At 42.5% G+C, this 25200-nt stretch overlaps 1 protein-coding gene across 1 annotated transcript; it reads left to right on the top strand.

Annotated features, from left to right (window-relative positions):
* Nucleotides 1-6756: 6756 nt before the first annotated feature.
* On the top strand, nt 6757-23870 carry c25h14orf180 (chromosome 25 C14orf180 homolog). Its single transcript, XM_071365983.1, has 8 exons — nt 6757-7143; nt 8098-8128; nt 12737-12823; nt 14495-14621; nt 19443-19582; nt 21801-21970; nt 22059-22185; nt 23255-23870. The coding sequence occupies exons 1-8, from the start codon at nt 6991-6993 to the stop codon at nt 23458-23460; spliced, it is 1041 nt and encodes a 346-aa protein (XP_071222084.1). The 5' UTR covers nt 6757-6990; the 3' UTR covers nt 23461-23870.
* The last annotated feature ends 1330 nt before the right edge of the window (nt 23871-25200 follow it).

Below are 25200 nucleotides of genomic sequence, written 5' to 3'. Positions count from 1 at the left end.
TGTATTGCTTGCTGTTTGGGGTTTTAGGCTGGGTTTCTGTACAGAACTTTGAGATATCAGCTGATGTAGGAAGGGCTATATAAATACATTTGATTTGATGAGGGGTCGCAATGGCTCGCGGGTCTGCGCACTGACCCACACATGCCAAAACATGCCATATCCACACATGCCAAAATAATGGAAACACTTGGGTAAATGAGGGAAACAAAGTGTATTGAAAGCAGGAGCTTCTACACAGGTGTGGTTCCTGAGTTAATGAAGCAATTAACATCCCAGCATGCTTAGGGTCATGTACAAAAATGCTGGGCAGGACATTATTTTGGCTACCATGGCTATAGGATGAGAATGCCCCCATCCGCAGGGCAAGAGTGCCTGAATGGTTTGATGAGCATGAAAACAAAGTAAACCATATGCCATGGCCGTCTATCACCAGCTCTCAACCAAACTGAACACTTATGGGAGATTCTGGAGACGTTTTCCACCACCATCAACAAAACATAAAAGGATGGAATGTCTCGTGGAATAATGGTGTCGCATCCCTCCAATAGAGTTCAGACACTTGTCGAATCTATGCATCTTTGAAGCTGTTGTGGCATGTGGTGACCCTATTAAGACACTTTATGTTGGTGTTTTTATTTGGGCAATTACCTGTAGATCCACACGTTGTCCATATCATGCAGAATTGTCATCTCATTGTTACCTAGGGAGCTCATTCTATAATACAGACGTGGGTGATTTCTGTCCCAGGTAGTTGCAAAAATCTAGTAACTTTCCCCAAAATTCCCTGGTTTTCCAGAAAACCTGGTTGGGATATTTACAGAATCATGAGGGAATAAGCAGGAAATCTGGAATCCTCCAACCAGGATTTCTGCAAAACCTGGGGATTTTAGGAAAGTGACTGGATTTTTGCAATCCTAGTTCCATGGGACTGAACTGTGTGCACGTTTTTATTCCTGCCTAGCGCAAACATCTCCTTAAACTAATCATGGTCTTAAATTTAGACCACAATTAGTTGAGTGAAGTGTTCGGAGAGTGCTGGAACAAAAACCTGTACACTCAAAAAATGCGGCTTTCATGACTACAATTGTCTAAATACAGGTACAATTTTATTTTGCTAATCCATGCAGGTTTGTCATTTGATTTAAAAGGAGCCTGGTGGAGATAGATGTAACCATACGCCAAGGCAGGGCATTTCCTCGCATCCAGGTTAAGGCCTGCTACCAGCAGGCTTACAGTTGAGGCGAGCACAGGGTCAAGCTGCAGTGCAGCGCCTCTGGATGGAGAGTGTGTTGTGCCTTGCTCAAGGCCATTAACAGTAGGGGAATATCTTCAGGATGTGAAACCAGCAGCCATCCAGTTGCCAGATCAATTCCCTCCTTTTTTCCAGCACCACCTTTCAGTTATAGGTCCAACTCCTTAGGTGCTCGCTACCGGTCCTATTTGAAGAACTAATACTCCACTCATTTGAGGAGTGGAGAAGCCCTATGCACCATAAACCTGCCTACTGGATTAACTTCCTGTCAGAGAGACTCTGATTAGAGGGTTAGACAGGAGGCCCTGGGCCAATGGGAGGTCACGGGTGAGGGCTTAGGGGTCATAGTGTGGGCCAGTTTGTTTAACATTGTGCCCCGGGTGGGTGGATTTTGCACATTTTAGACCATTCCATTGGTCCTTAAACTAAATCTCCACCCATCCGTGGCACCGGGCCATGCAAAACAAACTCGCCCAGTAAGAGGGGAAGTTAGACATTAAAATACAACTTGAACCACAGAGTAAGGCTGCCTTCAAATCAAAATGCTTAAAATGCCTGTCCAACACAGTGGTGTGACGAGAAGGAACACTGCTTTAAGTTTTCAGTTGATGAATCTCTGCAACTTTTCAGACGGACAGCGCAACACAATGCCAGGGCCTCCCCAACGCCCTCCTCCCATCAAAAACCATTGAGTTGCTGCGTCTTTTACACATCCATGTCTGATTTGAATGCCCCCTTAGTCCTCAATAATCAACAATATACTCGTTAGATGTTAACTCTTGCTCTTTCAAGCACACTCAGTAGTTCCATCCACCCCTCTCCAGTCGCTACAGAGACAGAACATGCCAAGGACCTCCAGAGCCTTCTGACCAACCACCTGCGATCTCTTCAGAGCACAGAGAAGTAGGCTCCACTCATAATAGTATACTTATGGCACCTTCACTATTGCAGTCTGTGTGATATAGCATATAATCAAGGGTTACTGGTTGGATTTACCATACTCACTTCAATACATATGCTCTCTCCTCCCTCTAAAATGCTTTCAATGGCCGAATTTATGAAGCTGTGTAAAAACTGTTCTTTTTTTTTTAGTTAGGTTAGAAAATAATAACTATTTCATAGCCTGTTGGTCTTCACATTTTTACTAACTTATGGAAACTTAAACATGCAGACTGTATCAAGACAACACTTAGCTTATGATTCAAAAGTTCTAAAATTCAAGTAATGTACAGGGTGAATACATTTTTATTAATTTATATCAGACACATCACACAGGTGTAACAACTAAAATATGCATGTGAAAGACCAGATTGAAGAATGGAACAATAGACAAGTGAATATAAGTCAGTTCTTGCATTTGTATCAGCAGTGGTGGAAAAAGTACCCACTTGTCATAGTAAAAGTAAAGATGTCTTAATAGAAAATGACTCAAGTAAAAGTGAAAGTCACCCAGTAAAATTCTACTTGAGTAACAGTCAGAAAGTATTTGGTTTTAAATATACCGAAGTATCAAAAGTAAATTTAATTGCAAAAATATACTTAAGTATATACTTAAGTGTTTTAAAATTTACAGATTGCCAGGGGCACACTCCAACACTCAGACATAATTTACAAACAAAGCATTTGTGTTTAGTGAGTCTGCCAGATCAGATGCAGTAGGGATGAACAGGGATTTTCTCTTTAAGAGTGTGAATTAGACCATTTTCCTGTCCTGCTAAGCATTCAAAATGTAAGGAATACTTTTCGGTGTCAGGGAAAATGTATGGAGTAGAAAGTACATTATTTTCTTTAGGAATGTAGTGGAGTAAAGTAGTCAAAAATATAAATAGTAAAGTAAAGTACATACCCCCAAAAATGACTAAAGTATTTTTACTTAAGTACTTCACACCACTGTATATCAGTTTGTACGCCTTTGTGCAAGGAGGAGCACTGCCAGAGCCCTGCAAAATGACCTCCAGCAGGCCACAAATGTGCATGTGTCTGCTCAAACGGTCAGAAACAGACTCCATGAGGGTGGTATGAGGGCCCGACGTCCACAGGTGGGGGTTGTGCTTACAGCCCAACACCGTGCAGGACGTTTGGCATTTGCCAGAGAACACCAAGATTGGCAAATTCGCCACTGGCGCCCTGTGCTCTTCACAGATGAAAGCAGGTTCACACTGAGCACATGAGCACATGTGACAGACGTGACAGAGTCTGGAGACGCCGTGGAGAACGTTCTGCTGCCTGCAACATCCTCCAGCATGACCGGTTTGGCGGTGGGTCAGTCATGGTGTGGGGTGGCATTTCTTTGTGGGGCCGCACAGCCCTCCATGTGCTCGCCAGAGGTAGCCTGACTGCCATTAGGTACCGAGATGAGATCCACAGACCCCTTGTGAGACCATATGCTGACACATGCACATTTGTGGCCTGCTGGAGGTCATTTTGCAGGGCTCTGGCAGTGCTCCTCCTTGCACAAAGGTGGAGGTAGCGGTCCTGCTGCTGGGTTGTTGCCCTCCTACGGCCTCCTCCACGTCTCCTGATGTACTGGCCTGTCTCCTGGTAGCGCCTCCATGCTCTGGACACTACGCTGACAGACACAGCAAACCTTCTTGCCACAGCTCGCATTGATGTGCCATCCTGGATGAGCTGCACTACCTGAGCCACTTGTGTGGGTTGTAGACTCCGTCTCATGCTACCACTAGAGTGAAAGCACCGCCAGCATTCAAAAGTGACCAAAACATCAGCCAGGAAGCATAGGAACTGAGAAGTGGTCTGTGGTCACCACCTGCAGAACCACTCCTTTATTGGGGGATGTCTTGCTAATTGCCTATAATTTCCACCTTTTGTCTATTCCATTTGCACAACAGCATGTGAAATTTATTGTCAATCAGTGTTGCTTCCTAAGTGGACAGTTTGATTTCACAGAAGTGTGATTGACTTGGAGTTACATTGTGTTGTTTAAGTGTTCCCTTTATTTTTTTGAGCAGTGTATATTTGTTTTCCCCTAGCACCTAGAGCTGCCTAATATAGCAAGCCAGTACGGTAGCTAGGATGCATGCAATGTGTGACATTAGTTGCTATATGGGTGACATTAGATGTTCTTTACCATTCGTCCATCATATTTGCCACCAACGTTCCTTATATGACACATCACACTGCACTCTAAACTACTCTGTAAACTGGTCATCTCTGTATGCCCGTCGCAAGACCCACTGGTTGATGCTTATTTTTATTTATTTTTCAATTTAGGCCTCACTCCCTCCTATCGGAGATACCTACTGCAGCCCTCATCCTCCACATACAATACCCGTTCTGTCAGTCACATTCTGTTAAAGGTCCCCAAAGCACACACATCCCTGGGTCGCTCCTCTTTTCAGTTTACTGCAGCTAGCGACTGGAACGAGCTGCCAAAACCCCTCAAACTGGTTTTATCAGTTTTATCTCAATCTCTTCATTCAATGACTCAATCCTGGACACTCTTACTAACAGTTGTGGCTGCTTCGCGTGATGTATTGTCGTCTCTACTGTCTTGCCCGTTGTGCTGTTGTCTGTGTCCAATAATGTTTGTACAATGTTGTGTTGCTGCTATGTTGTGTGTTGTCATGTGTTGCTGCCATAGGTCTCTCTTTATGTAGTGTTGTGTTGTCTCTTTTGTCGTGATGTGTTTTGTCCTATATTTGTATTTAATTTTTTTTAATCCCAGCCCCCGTCCCCACAGGAGGCCTTTTGCCTTTTGTAGGCCGTCATTGTAAATAAGAATTTGTTCTTAACGGACTTGCCTAGTTAAATAAAGGCAAAAAAATAAAAAATAAAATTGTGAGTGAGATGAAACCCGAAGGAATGACATCACATCCGAAAAAGATTTTGATCTGGAATTATTGAGTCTACCATTACAGAAATCCACTTGCAAATCTTAATATAAATGAGATAATCAAAAACACGTTGAAATAGCATTAGGCTGAATTCATAAGCTAGCTTTCTTACCTAAAATAAGAAGCGCCATTTGGGAAGTCCTCCGTGATGCAATGTGGCTACCTGGGGATGTAAACATCACGTTGGTCCCACCTTTCATTTAGCTAGCTAGCCAATCACTGGCATTGTAACAAAGATCAGTGCTGTGATTTGTCAATAAGGCTGCCAATCATATTTGAGTAACATGTAGATTTGCGAACACACAAGTGCATTTCAAGAGAGCGCAGGCAAGTATACCGTGAGCAGGGAGATGCTGAGCTCAACACTTAATTCATTGCGCTTTCTGGGAACGCAAAAAAACATTCTGAGCTCTTTACTCTCTCTTTTAGCTCATCAACATGATCGTCTCCATCCTAAATATATTTTATCTGAACTCTCAACTCTCTCCACCCATGCTCATTTTTTATGTGTAATTTTATAACACATTTCATGCAATTTTACTCATTTTGCCATGGGGTGGAGAGCAGAGGAGGCTGGTGGGGGGAGCTATAGGAGGACAGGCTCATTGCAATGGCTGGAATGGAATACATGGAACAGTATCAAACACATCAACATATGGAAACCACTTGTTTGACTCTGTTCCATTTATTCCATTCCAGCCATAACAATGAGCCCATCCTCCTATAGCTCCCACCACCAGCCTCCTCTGGGAGATAGACATTTTTGCAGTTTTAAAGCTAATTTCCTACATTTCTACACATTTTTCCATGACTTATGCCATGTAAATATGACATCTGAGTGAGAGTGACTAACAAAATCAATGTCACACCCTCTCCCTGGGCACAGATTGTCGCTGGTTTAATGTTAAAGGAAGAGCAAACATCTGAAGCAGGCGGGCCGGTGGATAAATAAATATTAGTTGTCCTTGTTTGAACAGTGGAGCACTCTCTGTCTACACATACAGCAGGTGTTACTAATGACTCTTTGTTTACACTTACTGTTTGTCACGCATTACGAAACACATGAGTGTATGGAGACCATAATGGGGTCCATGTGCTTATGTTACTCACAGGAAAACATGTAGACACACTGCATTTTTAGTCAAGCACTTGTTTATCTGTGTAAGGCCATTGTTCATTTTCACAGGCTTCTCATTTATAAACCATAAGTAAAGCATTAAGATTTCTTGAGTTAATTCCTCCCTCCCCCCAAGACATGCACAACCTTGCTGTACCAGTGCACTAGACAAATTAGGTCAGAGTGTATCCTGAAATTCAATGAAATGCACAAATCGAATACATTAAACATGTGCTGTATTTCCAGTGGTGAAACCTTGCAGAAACATAAAGCCCTGCAATTTGATTTCATAAGGAGAGCCAACCACAGTGAGAAAACAAGAGTGCTCAGGGAGAGAGCCACAGTGCTCAGTCGACAGTTCCGTTACCTACATGCTGAGACTGCTCACACACGCTGGCTGGACTACTGTACGCAAGTAGAGCAGTGATTGGACCAGGGCTCTGCCAGTCAGTGAACAAATCCCCTCTGACTTCCTCTCCTCCTTTCCTGATGCAGCATGGGCTGAGAGGGAGGGGAGTTGATCTGTTTTCTCTCAGCCTGCCTTAGCTCAGCTCGCCACCTGCCCTTGAGTTACTGTGAATAGACAAGACAGAGAGGAAGTCGTGCTGTAGTCTGGCTCTTGTAAACCATATCTCTGCTGTGTTTTTATCCCTGGGCTGTTTAGATTTTTTCCCCTCTCTGCTCTGGAGGTGTAGTGGAGTGGAGCGTTTGTCTCTGGCTGGCGGAGCTCCGATGGGAGGCAGCGCTGCCTCTGTCTGGGACTGGGGATGCTGAACGGGGGAAGGGAGGGCCTGTTTCAACTGGGACAGCAGCTCCAGCAACAGGGGGAGTACCAGGCCGCCCTCCACTGCTTCCTTAGCTCTCTGCTGGGGTTAAGGCACGTGCAGAGCTTCACCTCGCTGCCCAACTGCCTTCACCAGGTGAGCCAACGACCTAATGGCCGGACGATCGCTCACTCTCACACCCATATGTATACATGCACCCGCAAACATACACACGCATACTGTAGACAAATGTTTGCACACACAAACGTCCAGTCTACAGGGACATGCACACACTTGTGGTGTACATAAACATGAGCACACAGACACAAAACCCATTCAGCACAATACTGATACCACACATACAGTACTGACACTGTACAGTACTGCCACAAGCCACACACTACACATACCAATACAACCTTGCCATCACCAATACCAATGTCAAACATCATGTTGCCACTCACAGCACAGGATCAGCATTTTTCCTGTTGACAGTGCATGTTGCAAGATGAAGACAGGGAGTCTGTCTGTCTCAGGACAGACAGAAAAATGTCAAATGGCTCTTTTCAATGTCAGTAATATGCCGTATTGCAAACCTGTGAGTATGTTAGCTACTGTACCTCAATATGAGGTTGGAAGTGGTCCATGTATAGTGCATAACATAATAATGTATGTCAGTAGCCTATTACTAGCAACTCCACTGTATCTGATGGATGCAAATAGCATCTGATTACTGGGACTCATTTCATGTGCATGCTTGTCTCCCAGGATAGAATATTGTTGTTTTGATCCAGTTTTGGTGAACCAGGTACATACTAAAGGCCCCTGGATAACAATATGTATCAAGTGACCCAAAGAAAATGTCTTACATTTACAAATGTAGCCCCTTACCCAATATCCCAGGAATGTGGCATGATGTTGAACAGACCAACGGCGAGAGAGAGAGAGGGTGGTGTTGTTCATTCCCCTCCACAATACAGTAGCTTATACGAGAATAGTGGAATGTGAATGGTCATACATGGTAATATGAGTAGAATGCAGACAGACAATTAATTGTGTAGCATATTCATATCATACAATCCTAATATGTGTTCTCCTTTGTGATTACAGATTGCTGAACTATTCATCTCCGAAAATAATTGTATCCTTTACACACAAACGGAGGCCTTGTGAGACCAAACCCCTATCCCTTATCTGACCCCACTTCCAGATAACTATTAGTACTATCTTTGCATGAAACCTGTGACTATGCTAGGGAGGCAAAAATGGTTTCCTTTTTTGGTGGCAGTGGCCTGCGGGTATGGTGAATTCCAGTGCAAACTGTAATTTGCCTGTACAGAAAAAGCATTGTAGAAAGAGGGAATTTGTGTCCATGGGACAGAATATTATCATATCTTTGCCCCAGAATGCTCAAGGTTTTGAATGGGGTCAGGCTTTTCTCTTAAGAGGATTTGTAAGTGCTTATCTCCCCACAACAGAGTATGAGAAAGCTAATTAACCTGTATTCTGCAGTGGCTGTGTGTGTCACCACCACCGCCATTATCCACTACAGGCCAGTGCAGTATAGGGCTCAGATGCCAGCTCAAGTTATCTGCCTCAGCAAGACCCAACTCCTCACAACCCATCTCCCAAAATAGGTTGATTTACTGGGCTCACTTCATCAATACTAATCCATAGTCTCCTCATGTCCTCAGAAGTCATTTAGTTAAGAGGCTCATAGGTCATGATAGGGTTAATTAAGTCTTTAGACATGAAAGAGACACATAGCATCATGAATAATTATGTCACAATGGTGTCATATGTTAATAGTAACATATAAGCTTCATAGACACAGGACATTACCACCATAACGATTTGAAGTAGATAGTTTTAAACTATTTACAAAGTCATTTGAGTTTTTATCATGGAACTTGTTACGTGGAACTCATACAGTTGTATGATGCAGACATTTTTTTCATCAACGTTGTTTCCACGTCATTTAAAACCCAAAATTAAATGTGATGATGTTGAATCAACGTAGATACTGATTGGATATTAAAAAAAGTCATCAACTTAAGGGAATTTTGTATTTTTTTCACCTAACTTTTAACCTAAATCCAATGACATGTTTAATTCACATTAGTTACCAAATGTAAGTCAAACTGACATCTGTGCCCAGTGGGTGGTCCCCGAGGACAGGATAAAACAGGATATTCATGTGACTGGGCAGAGCCAGAGTTTAACAGGCTTTTAAAGTACTCTCTGGGTTGTATTTGGGAAGGTTCCCTGGGGAGTGAGGGAGGTGAAGATTTAGCCTAATCTAACTGACTCTGATGGGAACACATATTTTCACATGCACAGACTAAAAAACATCAACTCTCAGCATCAAATGCCATAATAATAACTCCCAGTTGCTGGAATTCTTCTCAGAGCTCTCTGACCAAAAGTCATCCTGGCTTTCATGGAAAGTGTATTAATCTATCCGTTCAATTTTGCTCTCAAATTAGAGAAATAAATAAGCCAATCAAACTGAACTTTCAGTCAAATCATTCTCAGGATGTTTTCTGTTACAGTTTCATGTTTGTAATCAACACAATCAAAAACATTTTATTGTCTGTTTTGTGGTATAGTGTTGACTGTATGAGAATAGTGTCACAAGCCACATATGCTTCAGAGTGCTTCCTTTAGAAGGTTATCTCAACCTTGACCCTCTCCACTTCACGTGTACCGCATGTGCTCTAAATTGAGTTCACCCTGCCGTTGGAAAGGGGTCTCTGTCTGCTTTTTTTGTTTCCATGTTTTTTTCTCCCCACCAACTCAGGGTGGAGGACTTAGTACCTACTCAGTGTGGGTTCGCTGCATTGTTGTTGTTGTCCTGCCAGGTTGTAAATACCCCAGACCAGCAGAAGTAGTGCTTTGACCTCTGTGGTCTGCCTGTGAAGTAACCTTCTATCCCAGAGGGTCCTCGTCATACTCATCTCACTGTTGGCAGTTAGCATGGGGCTTTCTAATGTAGTGATATGGACTTAATGGGCCTCTGATCATAGTGGAATTATCTCCAGATTTCAAAACACATTAGAAATTTCACTTTGGGGTGATTTTGTAAAAAAAAAATGGAGGCATCACGTGGTATTGACAGTTTTTTCATGATTGTTTGGGGCGATGGATCGAGTAGGTGCAGTTTATAATCCAGGATATACAATGCAATTGTATAGTTAGTTGTGAATGCCTCTCCAGCCATCTTATTGGCATGTGAAAAGTGTTGTGTCTGTAATGGCCATCAACACTGGTACTGGTACTCCCTGTATATAGCTCCACATTGATCTGGTACTGGTACTCCCTGTATATAGCTCCACATTGATCTGGTACTGGTACTCCCTGTATATAGCTCCACATTGATCTGGTACTAGTACTCCCTGTAAATAGCTCCACATTGATCTGGTACTGGTACTCCCTGTATATAGCTCCACATTGATCTGGTACTTGTACTCCCTGTACATAGCTCCACATTGATCTGGTACTGGTACTCCCTGTATATAGCTCCACATAGATCTGGTACTGGTACTCCCTGTACATAGCTCCACATTGATCTGGTACTGGTACTCCCTGTATATAGCTCCACATAGATCTGGTACTGGTACTCCCTGTATATAGCTCCACATAGATCTGGTACTGGTACTCCCTGTATATAGCTTCATTATTGTGTATTTTATTCCTCTTGTGTTACTATTTTTTTTTATTCTAATTTTTCTACTCGGTTAAGTCTACACCCATTGTATTCGGCACGTGACAAATAAAATGTGTTTTGATTTGAACAGTCATTACCTCAGCGGTCCAGTAAACCCTGGAGTTAACCCTGTCTGTCAGCAGCTCAATATCTCTACCTCAGCTGACTATTATATACTGGCAACGAATAGGAATGAGGCACATTGCAGGATATGCAGGATGTTTAGAAGAGGATCGTAGTAAACACATTTTTAAAATTCTACTTGTCCACTGGATGTCTACTGGAGTCATAAAGTATGTATGGCACTGCATACACTGTGTATCCTTCTGGCTGGTGAAGTCTATTAGGAGTGTGTGTTAATGTGCTTCTCGTGTATTTTGCTAGTCATACAAGGTAGCCTCTTTCCTTTCACATGGACAGTTATGATAGGGTTTATAGACTACTGTCATTTAAAGATGCACTATGCAGAAATCGCTCCGGTTTTTCCTGGTTGCTAAAATTCGAATGGTTCGCCTAATTTCAGTTTATGTGACAAAACAAGAAAGTGTAGTGTAGAAAATCATAGTACATCTGAATAGCTGTGAACTATCTTTTCCATAACCAAAAATATTGTCTTTCCAGCTGTTTGAGGCTGGGGTACGAAACCAAAAGTAAAAGACACAAAAACAAAACTTAAGAACGGGAAGCATAGAAATAACGCAAATAGCCTTTATTCACTGTATATAATACATACATTTTTAAAGCTTTTATTTGTATCTAAACTGTGCTACTTTAACAGAAATCAATAGGTCACACACAAGCATTCAGAAATAGAACTAAGCAAAGTCTGGTCTCACGTGCGACAGAGAGCTCCTGCTTTTGAGTAGACCATTTTACGCCAGGCTATATGTCTGTGTTTATTTTAAGCAAATTTTCCTTGTCAAGCAATGCTTTTTAAATTCACCTGTCAAGTGTTAACGGGGTCAACATACAAAGGGATGCATTTATTTCAGTATGAAGAATGCCTTTGACAAAGTGAACCAACTCGGCTCCTGAGTCTATTTTTAGGGATGGCACACATATTTGGTGCCTTAGGGACAGATCTAAATTTATTGGAGGGAGGGGTGGTCCAAAATAGGGGAGTGTTGTCAAGCTTTTTTGTTGTTGCTTTGGGGAGGGTTGTGTGTGTTTTTTTATTGGGCACAGGGGAGGGTAGCGCATTTTTTCCCTGATTTACATTTGCTCTTCTGCTCATATTTTCCGTTTAAACAATGGCTTGACTTTTGATATTACCCTATTAAAGTTTAGAAACATTTGTGAAGGTTTGGTATGGTGTGGCTATTATTAAGCTTTAGCTACTGAAGGCCTATGATACTGTAAGTCCCTGACTTTATTGTGCAAACCCGGTCACTTAAAATCTTTGGGTATAAATGTATTTTTTTTAACTGACAAAATCAATCAATAATTTCAAACTGTGCAGTGGCCAATTGATGAATGGAAAGAGACATCGTTTACAAAACACCAAAAAGTTTAATGACATTCGGAGATTGTCAAGCCAAGCCTTCGATACTGGGTAAACCTAAAATAGGGAAGAATGTATTTTCTTTTTGTTGAGATCGACAGTCTATTTGTGGTTTTGATAACACAAACCATGATATTGAAGTGCCCAAAGTTGGTATGCTTTGTTTATTGGTTGTGTGGTGCATTGGCACAGAAACCAGTTGGTGGACACCTTGAGTTGGAACAGCCCCCCCCCCCCAGTAAATTTAAATCTATCCCTTACAGAATCAGATACCCAAAATAACAAGACACATCAACATTGACAAACAAAAGACTGCAGTAGAATGCCCAGATATTATAGTCCAAGCCTTCACAGAGACTATGATTTGAGCTATCTGTTTAGAATGTTGGTGATGAGCCTGTTACTTGCTGAGGTCACATTCAGGAGCCATAAAAAAAATAAAAAACACATTGCAGTTAAGCCTGGCGATAACAACGTTTCTGACGCTACAACTGACTTAATACCTTTGACAACTGAGCCTGATCCTTCACCTATATAAATAGACAGCAAGGCCCTGCAGTTCATTCAGGCTGAGAAGATGTTCTACGAGGTTTCTCTAATTGAGCTCACTGCTGTTCAGGGGAGCACAGGCAAGTATATTTACATCTGTAAAATGGGGGCATTAAGGTGGCATCCACAAGTTCAGCTTCTCACCATCTGACAAACATGTCAGAAGGGGGTAATCGTCAGTAGAGTTCGGTCATGGATCGTAGTCGTGGATCTGGGTTGGCCGCCCACTCATCGCCCACCATTGTGCATAGGTACAAGGAGTGACGAAGGATGCCGTTTAAGTACTATGAGGGTGGTTGATGAAGCAATTGGACTCTTTGAATTCTGCATTCCAATATGGAAGTCTGAGTCCATATATGGAGTTCCTGCTCTAAGGCTGCATTCCAATACCGAAGAACAAGCCCATATATGGAAGTTCCTGTTGTGGATTAGGTATGTCATCTGAAGCCTAAAGCTGTCCTCCCAAAACTGTGTTATAAACTACACTTAGCACTCTAACTGGGTGATTAGGGGGTGCCCTAACGAAATGCCATTGCTGTAAGCTATCAATTGTGCTATACAGTATGGTATGCAGTGTATTTTTAGGACCTTTTTATTGTAATATACCAATCTGAAATGATACCAGTGCAATGTGTGATTCTGTACAATATAGAAACAAACCTCAGCCAGAGAGCCTGGTGTATCCCTTACAACCCAACAGGGTTGGCCAGTCATCTATCACCTGCTGCCTCTCCTCTCCAGACGTCTATCTGTCTGTCTGTCTGTCTGTCTGTCTGTCTGTCTGTCTGTCTGTCTGTCTGTCTGTCTGTCTGTCTGTCTGTCTGTCTGTCTGTCTGTCTGTCTGTCTGTCTGTCTGTCTGTCTGTCTGTCTGTCTGTCTGTCTGTCTGTCTGTCTGTCTGTCTGTCTGTCTGTCTGTCTGTCTGTCTGTCTGTCTGTAGGCTGCTGATTCAGCAGCAGTTCAGTGTCGCATGGGCAGGAGGTAGCAGGAGTTATGGGATGGACAGGGAAGACAAATGGCCATGTTAGGCATTATCTCATAAGGAGTTGTGTTGCGCCAAGGAATACCGAGGCCCCTGATTCAACACTGTGCCAGCTGCTTTGTTTCTCTCTCCGGGGCAATGCTGGCATCACAATCACTCCACCAGCCTTCTCTCTCTCTTCAATCTCCTGTTTTAACCTCGGCCCATTTCCATCTCATTTTGATTATCTGACAGATATTGGACCTACCCTATTTTCTATGCTTTCTATTCTTTTCCCTCATCCTGTTAAAAGTTTCTGTCCCCTTATTGCCATTTCTGAACCACTTTACTTTTCAGTTTACCTCTCTCCAACGTTAGGCTGGAAAAGCTTTTATGGAGGCTAATCTCCACTCCCACCAGGGTCAGCTCAGGTGTTTGTGTCTGTGTGAACAGGTAGCTGTGCCACTGCTCTTGTGGGTGTGGTGAGTGCGCTGTTTGCACTCACAGTATCCTCTCCCTTCCCTTTTCCCTCTGCTCTCTATCTGACGTCTCTTGCTCACTATCCTGTTGGCTCCACTGTACCCTGCTGTTCAGACTCCACTCTCATCTCCACACTGCCAGCCCTGCCAGAGACCACATCGCCAGCATTTTGGATTCTGTTTACTTGCTATGTAGAGAGACAGAGGGAGTTAAAGGGATATAAAGAGCGAGAGAAGGATAGAGCATGAGCAAGATGGATCGAGACAGACGTTAGCGGGCGGCTGATTACATGCCCTGTGTGTGTGTAACAGGCCCCCAGGAGGAGGCTTTGCTGGGCTCGTCTGGGACAGGATGGGCATCCCCAGAGGAGCTATCGGATCAGGCCTCCCAGGCACAGCATTTTGAGCGGCTGGCCCAGCTTTGCATCATGAGTAAAAGGTACGTAGAGTTAACAAGAATAACGCTAATGTCCTCTCTTGCAGTAAGGGCAGTGCTGTTTAGTATTGTTGGTCTTCCTCTCATTAAATGAGACATCTTTGCTGTTTCTGTTCTGCTGGCTTTTCTGAACTGGTGAGGGTAATTACTGGGTTTGAAGTAAGGATGGGATGAGAAAGTAGATATTAATATTATGCCTGATATAGACAGCATAATATATACTGATACTGTAGGTGTTTTTGTTTGCTGTTAAAGGCTCCAAAAGGCTGTAGTTATATTTAATAGATGCTGTATTTTGATATTTTGGCTAGCTCTGTTCCCCAGTAAATTACTTTTGAAAGGATGTATGAGTGTATAATATCTTTACAAAATGAAAAACAGTGATACTGTCATTCAGACATGAGGCTATTTCATAGAGGCATTGTATTTAAACTGTATGCTGTCTCACATCTTAAAGTGATACTCAGTTCCATATTGCCCCTCCCCCAGATTGTTAGTGAAAGATGGGTTTATATGTTCATAGTGCTTTGAAAATATGTCATCAGGATGAAAATTTACCTCGCCCAATAAACCAGTGCAGGAAGAAGTGTTTGCATCTGTGGCCCTCATGCAAAAACCACCGAGGTGAATTTACCTGTGGAGATGGAGCAAAGGGACAACATCCCTAATGGGAGTTTCAAGTGTTACCAGAACACATTGATCTGATGTCCTTGATGCTGGGGTATTCTGGTAGGCCACAAAGACAGGAACATACACATTTATTTGCCCCTCCTGTCAATGTTTGGAAGATTAGAGAATTTAGCCTGATTGGCTTGAGGGGTGGAAGGGGGTAACAGGTATCCTGACTACTCAAGCTAAATTCTTCTGCTGCTCCGTCGATCACTACATACTAGTCTGAGACTGCCGTCATTGAAGTCGTTTTTGGTGATGAGGTGCACGAGGGGTGTTGTTCAAAACAAAGTAATCAGCGATTGAATCGTCTCTAACCAATCACAGTATCAAAGCCAATGACTAATTTTCAAACCACCGCTTTACCCACGTGCGTTCTGGCTCTGGCCTAACCCATCGATTTCTGGACCAATCAGACGGCCTCGAATGTGTTCACATTTTTGGGAACCTAACCTAGCAGGCTTCAAAATATGGCTGACTGGAGTACCCAAATCCATTTTGCAGGGGAAACTGAAGTTAGGTTGAAAATACTGTATCCTTGAAAACCGGAAACATCCGCTTTCTTGGTTTCTGCTGTTTGATTTCTCATTCTTCTACAATACTTTTAGTTTAAGATGTCTCTTGTACTCTACTTTTAGTTTAGTTGTCACGACTTCCTCCGAAGTCGGCTCCTCTCCTTGTTCGGGCGGCATTCGGCGATCGACGTCACCGGCTTTCTAGCCATCACCGGTCCATTTTTCATATATCCATTTGTCTTGTCTTGTTTCCATACACACCTGGGTTTCATTTCCCCAATCAATCTACTTGTGTTTAACCCTCTGTTTCCCATCATGCTTTGTGTGAAATTGTTTCATGTTATGTGGTGTTAGTTTATGCGCTTCACTTTTATGTTCCGTTTTTTGAGCGCGTTTGATTTATGTAGTGCTCTCGTTTTTGGAACTTTAAAAGTGCCCCTGTTCATTACACGGAACCCAAACTGGCTGCGCGTGTGCGCTATCGTGCATACATTTATTTTGCCCCCCCACACCAAACGCGATCATGACACGCAGGTTAAAATATCAAAACAAACTCTGAACCAATGACATTCATTTGGAGACAGGTCGAAAAGCATTAAACATGTATGGCAATTTAGCTAGTTAGCTTGCACTTGCTAGCTAATGTTAATTTGTCCTATTTAGCTAGCTTGCTGTTGCTAGCTAATTTGTCCTGGGATATAAACATTGAGTTGTTATTTTACCTGAAATGCACAAGGACCTCTACTCCGACAATTAGTCCACACATAAAACGGCCAACCAACTCGTTTCTAGTCATCTCTCCTCCTTCCAGGCTTTTTCATCTTTGAACTTATATGATGATCGCATCTAAACTTTCATTGTATTACCACGACAACCGGCAACAAAGTTCGTCTTTCAATCACCCACGTGGGTATAACCAATGAGGAGATGGCACGTGGGTACCTGCTTCTGTAAACCAATGAGGAGATGGGAGAGGCAGGACTTTCAGCGCGATCTGCATCAGAAATAGGAATGACTTCTATTTTAGCCCTTGTCATCGCAGACGCTCGCAAGCAGTGTGGGTGCAATAATTGAATAACATGGATTTCAAAATTTATTTTGCGATGATCGCGCACGCGACGTCCGGTCTGGTCAGCATGTTATACTCTGCTCTCCTGCACCTGACTTCGCCTCTAATACACCAATGACCTTAGTGTGTCTCTAGTACTATAATTTTTATTTAGTGTGTCACTAGTAGTATACTTTTAGTTTAGGCTGTCTCTAGTAGTATACTTTTAGTTTAGGGTGTCTCTAGAACTATACGTTTAGTTTAGCGTGTCTCTAGTACTATATGTTTAGTTTAGCGTGTCTCTAGTACTATATGTTTAGTGTAGCGTGTCTCTAGTACTATATGTTTAGTGTAGCGTGTCTCTAGTACTATTTGTTTAGTGTAGCGTGTCTCTAGTACTATACTTTTAGTTTAGGGTGTCTCTAGTACTATACGTTTAGTTTAGCGTGTCTCTAGTACTATATGTTTAGTGTAGCGTGTCTCTAGTACTATTTGTTTAGTGTAGCGTGTCTCTAGTACTATACTTTTAGTTTAGGGTGTCTCTAGTACTATACGTTTAGTTTAGCGTGTCTCTAGTACTATATGTTTAGTGTAGCGTGTCTCTAGTACTATTTGTTTAGTTTAGCGTGTCTCTAGTACTATTTGTTTAGTGTAGCGTGTCTCTAGTACTATATGTTTAGTGTAGCGTGTCTCTAGTACTATTTGTTTAGTGTAGCGTGTCTCTAGTACTATACTTTTAGTTTAGGGTGTCTCTAGTACTATACGTTTAGTTTAGCGTGTCTCTAGTACCATTTGTTTAGTTTAGGGTGTCTCTAGTACTATACTTTTAGTTTAGGGTGTCTCTAGTACTATACATTTAGTTTAGCGTGTCTCTAGTACCATTTGTTTAGTTTAGGGTGTCTCTAGTACTATACGTTTAGTTTAGTGTGTCTCTAGTACCATATGTTTAGTTTAGGGTGTCTCTAGTACTATACGTTTAGTTTAGGGTGTCTCTAGTACTATACGTTTAGTTTAAGGTGTCTCTAGTACTATTTGTTTAGTGTAGGGTGTTTCTAGTACTATACATAATGTTTAGGGTGTCTCTAGTACTATACATAATGTTTAGGGTGTCTCTAGTACCATATGTTTAGTTTAGCGTGTCTCTAGTACTATACTTTTAGTTTAGTGTGTCTGTAGTACTATACGTTTAGTTTAGCGTGTCTCTAGTACTATACATAATGTTTAGGGTGTCTCAAGTACTATACGTTTAGTTTAGCGTGTCTCTAGTACTATACGTTTAGTTTAGCGTGTCTCTAGTACTATACATAATGTTTAGGGTGTCTCAAGTACTATATGTTTATTTTAGCGTGTCTCTAGTACTATACTTTTTCTTTAGTGTGTCTGTAGCAATATAATTTTAGTTTAGTGTGTCTGTAGTACTTTTAGCTTAGCGCGTCTCTAGAACCATACGTTTAGTTTAGTGTATCTCTAATACTATGCTTTTCACCCTAAAGAAATGTACAGAATGCCACAAATTCATCCACCCATTAGAGGCCTCCCAATCCAATGGACTTGTTTGGGTGCAATATTTTATTTGCAGGGTTTTAGAAGACTCACATCCTACTACAGCACTAGAGCACTGGAGCTTGTGGCAGTTTGGAATTGGGAGGATGGCAGCCTCTTCATCTTTACTGGGTCATAGACATTTTTGTAGGTGTTTATGAACGGTCTACGAGATGAACATTAACCTTGGACACTGATGGAGTAATGAGGACTACCAAGAGAAAACTGGAAGTGATGGACTCATACAACTGTCTTTAGTAGTCAGTGCTAAGTCAATGCCAGCCCCCGTCTTCTCTCTTGGACAGAAAGTTATGGTGCTTCCTGAATCTTTCAGGGCTGTGGCAGGAAGTCCTTCGGCCGTTGAAGGGCTTCGCTGTACTTTGGCGACCGGATGTCCTCAAGTTACATTCTAAAACAGTGCAAACAGACACCTGGCCATTACTAATTGAAGGGAAGCGTGGTTTTGGAACAGCGATCGTGACATCTGTGACACTACACAGGACTTGCTCTACATCTATTGGCACACGTAAGAGCCGGAATCTGCTTGCCATGCTATGAACACCTAGCTCCATGCCAGAGCAGTATAGCTGTGGAAGGGTGCACAGTAATCCAACCGGTGGGAGCCATGGCAAAATGGAAAATAAAATATATTTTATTTGTATGTTTGTTTGAGGTTGCTTTCTATGGGTTGGAGGTTGTTTTAATTGGAGTTGGTTGTTTGTCTGGATTTTCTATTGACACAGCCCACTGGGAAAAAAACTTGTGCATCAATGTTGTTTCCACGTCATTTCAACAACATCAATCTGATGACGTTGAATCAACATGGAAAACGGATTTGATTTGCAAAAAGTTTTGTCTTTCTTTCACCCTCCTTTAACCTAAATCCAATGACATGGTGACATTTTTTGTTGATTTCACATTGAATTTACGTTAGTTTAAATCTCAACCAAATGTAAATCCAACTAGACATTTAAATGTCGTCTGTGCCCAGTGGGAGAAATAATCCATAAAATGTTAATTATCTCTGTGTTCCTGTCCTTCGTCTTTTAGACCTCATCTCGCTTTAGAGTACAGTGGGAAAGCCACTAAGATCCATCAGAGGGCCTTTGGCAACGACCACCCCATCACAGACAAGAGTCTGGAGCTGCTGGCCACCGTCTACGCAGAAATTGGAAAAACAGAATACTCAGGTAAAACCCCTGAATAAAGACAGAACACTTTAAAAGCCAGTGTCATGCTGAAATAAACATGGATGAATACTTACAGTAGATTAACTCAATAGTCGTGAGTGTTCCATCATGGCTGAGTGTGTCAGCATGTTCTTCTCAGTGTGACAGGCGTGCACAAGCAGCGGAGAGTTTATAGTTGACAGTTTGTAGTTAAACTGGACCCTGAGAGGTGATTTGGTGTAGACCTTGTCACTAGGTTGACATAAAGCACTCTCTTGTGGCATGACAAACCGGAAAACAGCTGTTAAGCCCAAGAACAACTTAACTGCTTTGCTTCAGCGCACACATCGCATTATAAGTGGCTTACATAATTCCAGTTAGCCCTCCTACTGTATGATGTCTGCTCAATGAATTGTTAAATGAATAAACACACCCACTCAGAGTGGTTTTATATAGAGCTGAACAGAAAATACTTATTGTGAAATTGACAGTTTGAGGCCACTGTATTGGTGTGCTCATACTTCACTCGCATGAAGAGGAAGTGGCATTTTCTACTATTTTCCAAAGTTGCCGTTTATCTGCAGGCACGGGGTAAAATGTGCCCTAGATGTTGAGAACAGCTGTTGAGTCAGTGTTCACAGACAGGGGTGCTCAGTAGAGCAGGCTATGTGTAGGACCTGGGGTGCTCAGTAGAGCAGGCTATGTGTAGGACCTGGGGTGCTCAGTAGAGCAGGCTATGTGTAGGACCTGGGGTGCTCAGTAGAGCAGGCTATGTGTAGGACCTGGGGTGCTCAGTAGAGCAGGCTATGTGTAGGACCTGGGGTGCTCAGTAGAGCAGGCTATGTGTAGGACCTGGGGTGCTCAGTAGAGCAGGCTATGTGTAGGACCTGGGGTGCTCAGTAGAGCAGGCTATGTGTAGGACCTGGGGTGCTCAGTAGAGCAGGCTATGTGTAGGACCTGGGGTGCTCAGTAGATCAGGCTATGTGTAGGACCTGGGGTGCTCAGTAGAGCAGGCTATGTGTAGGACCTGGGGTGCTCAGTAGAGCAGGCTATGTGTAGGACCTGGGGTGCTCAGTAGAGCAGGCTATGTGTAGGACCTGGGGTGCTCAGTAGAGCAGGCTATGTGTAGGACCTGGGGTGCTCAGTAGAGCAGGCTATGTGTAGGACCTGGGGTGCTCAGTAGAGCAGGCTATGTGTAGGACCTGGGGTGCTCAGTAGAGCAGGCTATGTGTAGGACCTGGGGTGCTAAGAGAACGGTTCCTATTCATGCCAGTTGACCTTCTTGGCCATATCCTTGGTAAAATTATTGTCAATAAGTAAAGAGAACAGCTGAAGCATGGACACAGTTTGTCCTTGCAATGTAAGCCTGTCAGGGTACACATTTCATTCACGTGCTTCTGCAAGCGGTACCAGAGCACCAAGTCTAGGTCCAAAAGGCTCCTTAACAGCTTCTACCCCCAAGCCGTAAGACCGCTGAACAATTCATCAAATGGCCACCCGGACTATTTACATTGACCCCCTCCTTCCCCCTTGTTTTTACACTGCTGCTACTCACTGTTTATTATCTATGCATAGTCACTTTACCCATACCTACATGTACAAATTGCCTCGACTAAACTGTACCCCCGCATATTGACTCGGTACCGGTACCCCCTGTATATAGCCTCATTATTGTTATTTAATTGTGTTCTTTAACAAAAAATTGCTTTAGTTTATTTAGTAAATATTTTCTTAACCCTATTTTCTTAAAACTTCTTTGTTGGTTAAGAGCTTGTAAAGCGTTTCACTGTATTCGGCGCATGTGACAAATAAGATTAGATTTTATTTTATTTATTTTGTACACAAAGCGTGATTCCTCTGTGACCTAAAATGGCTGTCATAGAGTTATCATTGTGGGTGTGAGCTGCACGCCTCCTATAAACCCATGTATTGATAGTTGGACGGTCTACATGTTGCTTGTGCAGTCTATTCCACATGTTTCATAGTACAAAGCCAGTGCAGGGCTTTTGTGATCTGGAAATGTGTGTGTTGTAAGTACCACTGCACTGTAACTGTGTATATAGTAAATGGCCATGATGGAGTCAACCCTGATGTTTTTCACAGAAATGTTTGTTTTTGTATTTTGAACTTTCATCTTCAACTCTATCTACACAGTAGTTGTCTGCATGTTTATTGGTACCTTGGATCCAGGTTCCATCTGTGGTCAGAGACTAATGTTTACTCATGGTTAATCCCTTAGATTCCCTAGGCCAGTGTGTGTCAGCGCTTTCCAAGAGGTTTGCTGCTGCCGAGTCCTTCAGAGACACACTCAACAACGGTCTTTCCCACTCCCATTCCCACCGGGATAAACACTCCGAGGTCCGGCACAGGAAAGACCCCCGCCCACTGGTGGACACACCAAAACCCAAGGTGACACTTTTATTTCAATGACTGAAATGTCCTCAAAACTGGTGTCCATTGTGTCCTCACTTCTAATGATATCTCACCCTCTCCTCAGGTCATCAACGGTAAAATCCCCATGTCCATACTGAAGAGGTCTGGCTCAGGATCAGACTCAGAGCCCAGCCACAGACGGAAAGGCGAGCGGCGGGTCCGGTTCAGGGAGCCTGAAACCACTGTGCATGGTGAGAGAGACATCAGGATCAGAGATCAAATACCAAACATATGGAGGCCATGAGGACTAGATCTTTCCAAACGTTCAAAGTTTGAGCCCCTTCAGTGCATGTAACGAGCCGAGGAGAGATGGCGTTGCCCTCTGGTGCATTCTCACCTCTACCCAGTCACTCTCACTCCTCTCTACTGCACTGGAAGGCCTTGGTCTGCAGAAACAAGAAACACATTTGTTATTGGACTGACTCAGCTCTATACCACTGGGTTTAAGAGAATTAAACACTCAATATATCAAAACGTATTAAACAATGCTTAGTAATACATTGGTGAGTTATACTGCTAAATCTACTGTTCTCCTAATTCTCTATGGGCCACTACTACTGAACCTTACACAGGGATCTGCGTTGTTATGGCTTAGCTGTAAAAGAAAATGAACAAGATACAGTAAAATCCTGTGATTAGATTGTAAAACACTGTCCCTTGTGGATACTGTAGTATTTAATGTAACGCTGAATTTACAAAAAGAACAAACATGAGCAAGCTATTTACACTTCATGATTAATTATGCATGCAAATAAGGTAGCCTTTTCTTTATTTATTTACTTGCTTCTTGTCTATCGGTTTCGCAGACATTCCATACTATGACCGTTTAGTTGGTAAGTCTGTCTGACAGTGGTCCCAAATAATAGCACACTAAGAACATGGAGCAAGTGTCACCCTCATTGACTGGTCATTACTGAATTGTTATACTAAATCTGTGTAAGGAAGACTGTTGAGTGGTGCTTAATATGAGAATTTGCAATCATAGACATTTTAATATTGTACTGTGATGCATGGGTATTCCTCCCTCAATTGTACCCACTTTTGATATTGCATATTCCAGTCCAGTATCTGGTGTATGGCACTTTTTATACTGTTAATAAAGAGACTGAAAATCAGGCCTTTAGCTACAATGGGGTGGAGAAAAGTGATTTTGGCATCAGGAAAACGACATGCCCCTCACTCCTGAACATGCAGACTGGATGAGCCTTTACAAATCATAAATAATTCAACAGTTTGTTGTTGGTCTCTTTTGGTTCACAGCCTATGACACGTCACCGCCCAGCCCCCACCTGGCCCTGTTCACCTGCCTGTTCCTGCTGATGTCACTGCTGGGCGTGGCCATGTTCTGCACGGACCGCCGGCGCCCACAGCGTGTCTGTGAGGAGCTGGAGGCCTCGCTGGCTGTCTACCTGATACACATAAAACAGCTGCTGTGGGGCTGCTGGATCTGGCTAACCATGCAGTGACTGGGACCCACCAGAGAGGGAGACGTGGAGGACTGCATTCACTCTCTTCATTACATGTCCCTTGAGGTGCCCTACCTAGCCTGGTCCACGAGCACCTCAGTCATACACACTGACTATCTATCTATGGTGTTGAGATGTGCACCCCTACTGCTATGCTCACACCCATATATGGAGAAATGTGTAATCCCAGAGATATTTAGCCTCCATGCCTGTATACTGTATGTACCTAGGTGGTGGGTATGCTACCATGTTCGTTTTGTTGATAAGACATTTTGCACATCAGCAATGTCGATGCTCACTGGTATGCTCACTTAATTGCTACAATAATTTACATGTTCCTTTCTTGGCACAATCTATTGTGAGTGAATGTTTCATGGAATGCCAAATTAATTATATTTATTGAATTACAATGCTATGTCATTTGTGTACTTAAAAGCTAACTACAGATATGAATGTGTATATACCGTATACTAAGGACTATCACAATATTACGCCTTGTTATTGCACATAATTGAATGTATAAAGTGTGAAAAACTGCTTAGAGTTGGCACAAAACACCCTTACCGTCTAAAATAAGGATTATGGATTGAGTCAAGCACAATGTGACCACCTTCTGAAAAGGATTGCTGACACAGGCACAGGACTGCTTCACTTCACAGTGCCAGGTTAAACTAGCAAATTGACAAAGCCATCTTTCTTTTACAGCATAAATACTGCAGTCCGGTGTTTCCTACCTCGGTCCTCGGGACCCCAAGGGGTGCACGTTTTGTTTTTTTGCCCTAGCACTACACAGCTGATTCAAATAATCAAAGCTTGATGATTAGTTGATTATTTGAATCAGCTGTGTAGTGCTAGGGCAACAACCAAAATGTGCACCCAGTGGGATCCCGAGGACCGAGTTTGGAAAACCCTGCTGTAGTCGGACTATTTTTAGGTCAGATCAATTTTGGGTTCCAAGTTGGACAAAGATGATAAAACCTTCACCACAATAATATGAATACTCACTTTCCTGGGAATGTACTCAAATTCAATGCGTGCTTATGATTTTGACAGTGTACCTCTTGGTAAATGCAAAAATGCCTCAAATAATATCCTATCCTCTAAATTGTATTTATTCTTCCATACTGCATATCTGCATCTACTCAAATATCAAATACTTTTATTTTCTTTAGAGTACATTTTGTAAGGGCTTTTGTTACATTTCTATTTTTTGATTGTGCCAATATTCAGATTTTAATCTTGATGTCAAATGCTTTTAAAGTTAAGGATTATTTGGGAATTGAAAAGTACCTTAAATTAGAGCAAATGTTAATGATGCAAAGTAAAGAAAGGAATCTACATGAATTGTACGGTCCAATGGTCTGTGGTAAGATGCAGCAACATTATGACACTAATTGAATCATCACTGTGGGACCTTCAGTAATTGGAACCATTCAAATATAGAAATGAAAGTCTCTTCTATAAACAGGTCGAGCTTTAAAGGACAATGTGGACAAAAATCCTCACCTCTTGATCCGAGCAATAAAACACAAGACGTTGTTTCCACTAATACATATTCTTTAAACAGTATAACAGGTTTCAGGGAACACAACTATAAGAAAGAGTCGGTGTTGGAAAAATCTGAGCAATATGATGCAACCAATGTCTGAATGGAGGAGCTACTGAGACTGAAGGTTCCCTTTGCACCATCAAACGGAACTATTGTCATTAGCAATACAAATACCCAGCAAGTCAACATGG

This window comes from Salvelinus alpinus, chromosome 25 (assembly GCF_045679555.1).
Source record: "Salvelinus alpinus chromosome 25, SLU_Salpinus.1, whole genome shotgun sequence".
Classification (NCBI taxonomy): Eukaryota; Metazoa; Chordata; class Actinopteri; order Salmoniformes; family Salmonidae; genus Salvelinus; species Salvelinus alpinus.
The sequence above is the reverse complement of the archived record's forward strand: the minus strand, read 5'-3'. Positions and strand labels throughout refer to the sequence as shown.

Bases quoted from the DNA above. Each gene is read 5' to 3' on its own strand.
- c25h14orf180 (XM_071365983.1), top strand. From the start codon at position 6,991: ATGCTGAACGGGGGAAGGGAGGGCCTGTTTCAACTGGGACAGCAGCTC. The intron at 19,583-21,800 runs GTAAAACCCCTG...TTAATCCCTTAG, and splicing joins TGGAAAAACAGAATACTCAG to ATTCCCTAGGCCAGTGTGTG. The intron at 22,186-23,254 runs GTGAGAGAGACA...TTTGGTTCACAG, and splicing joins GCCTGAAACCACTGTGCATG to CCTATGACACGTCACCGCCC.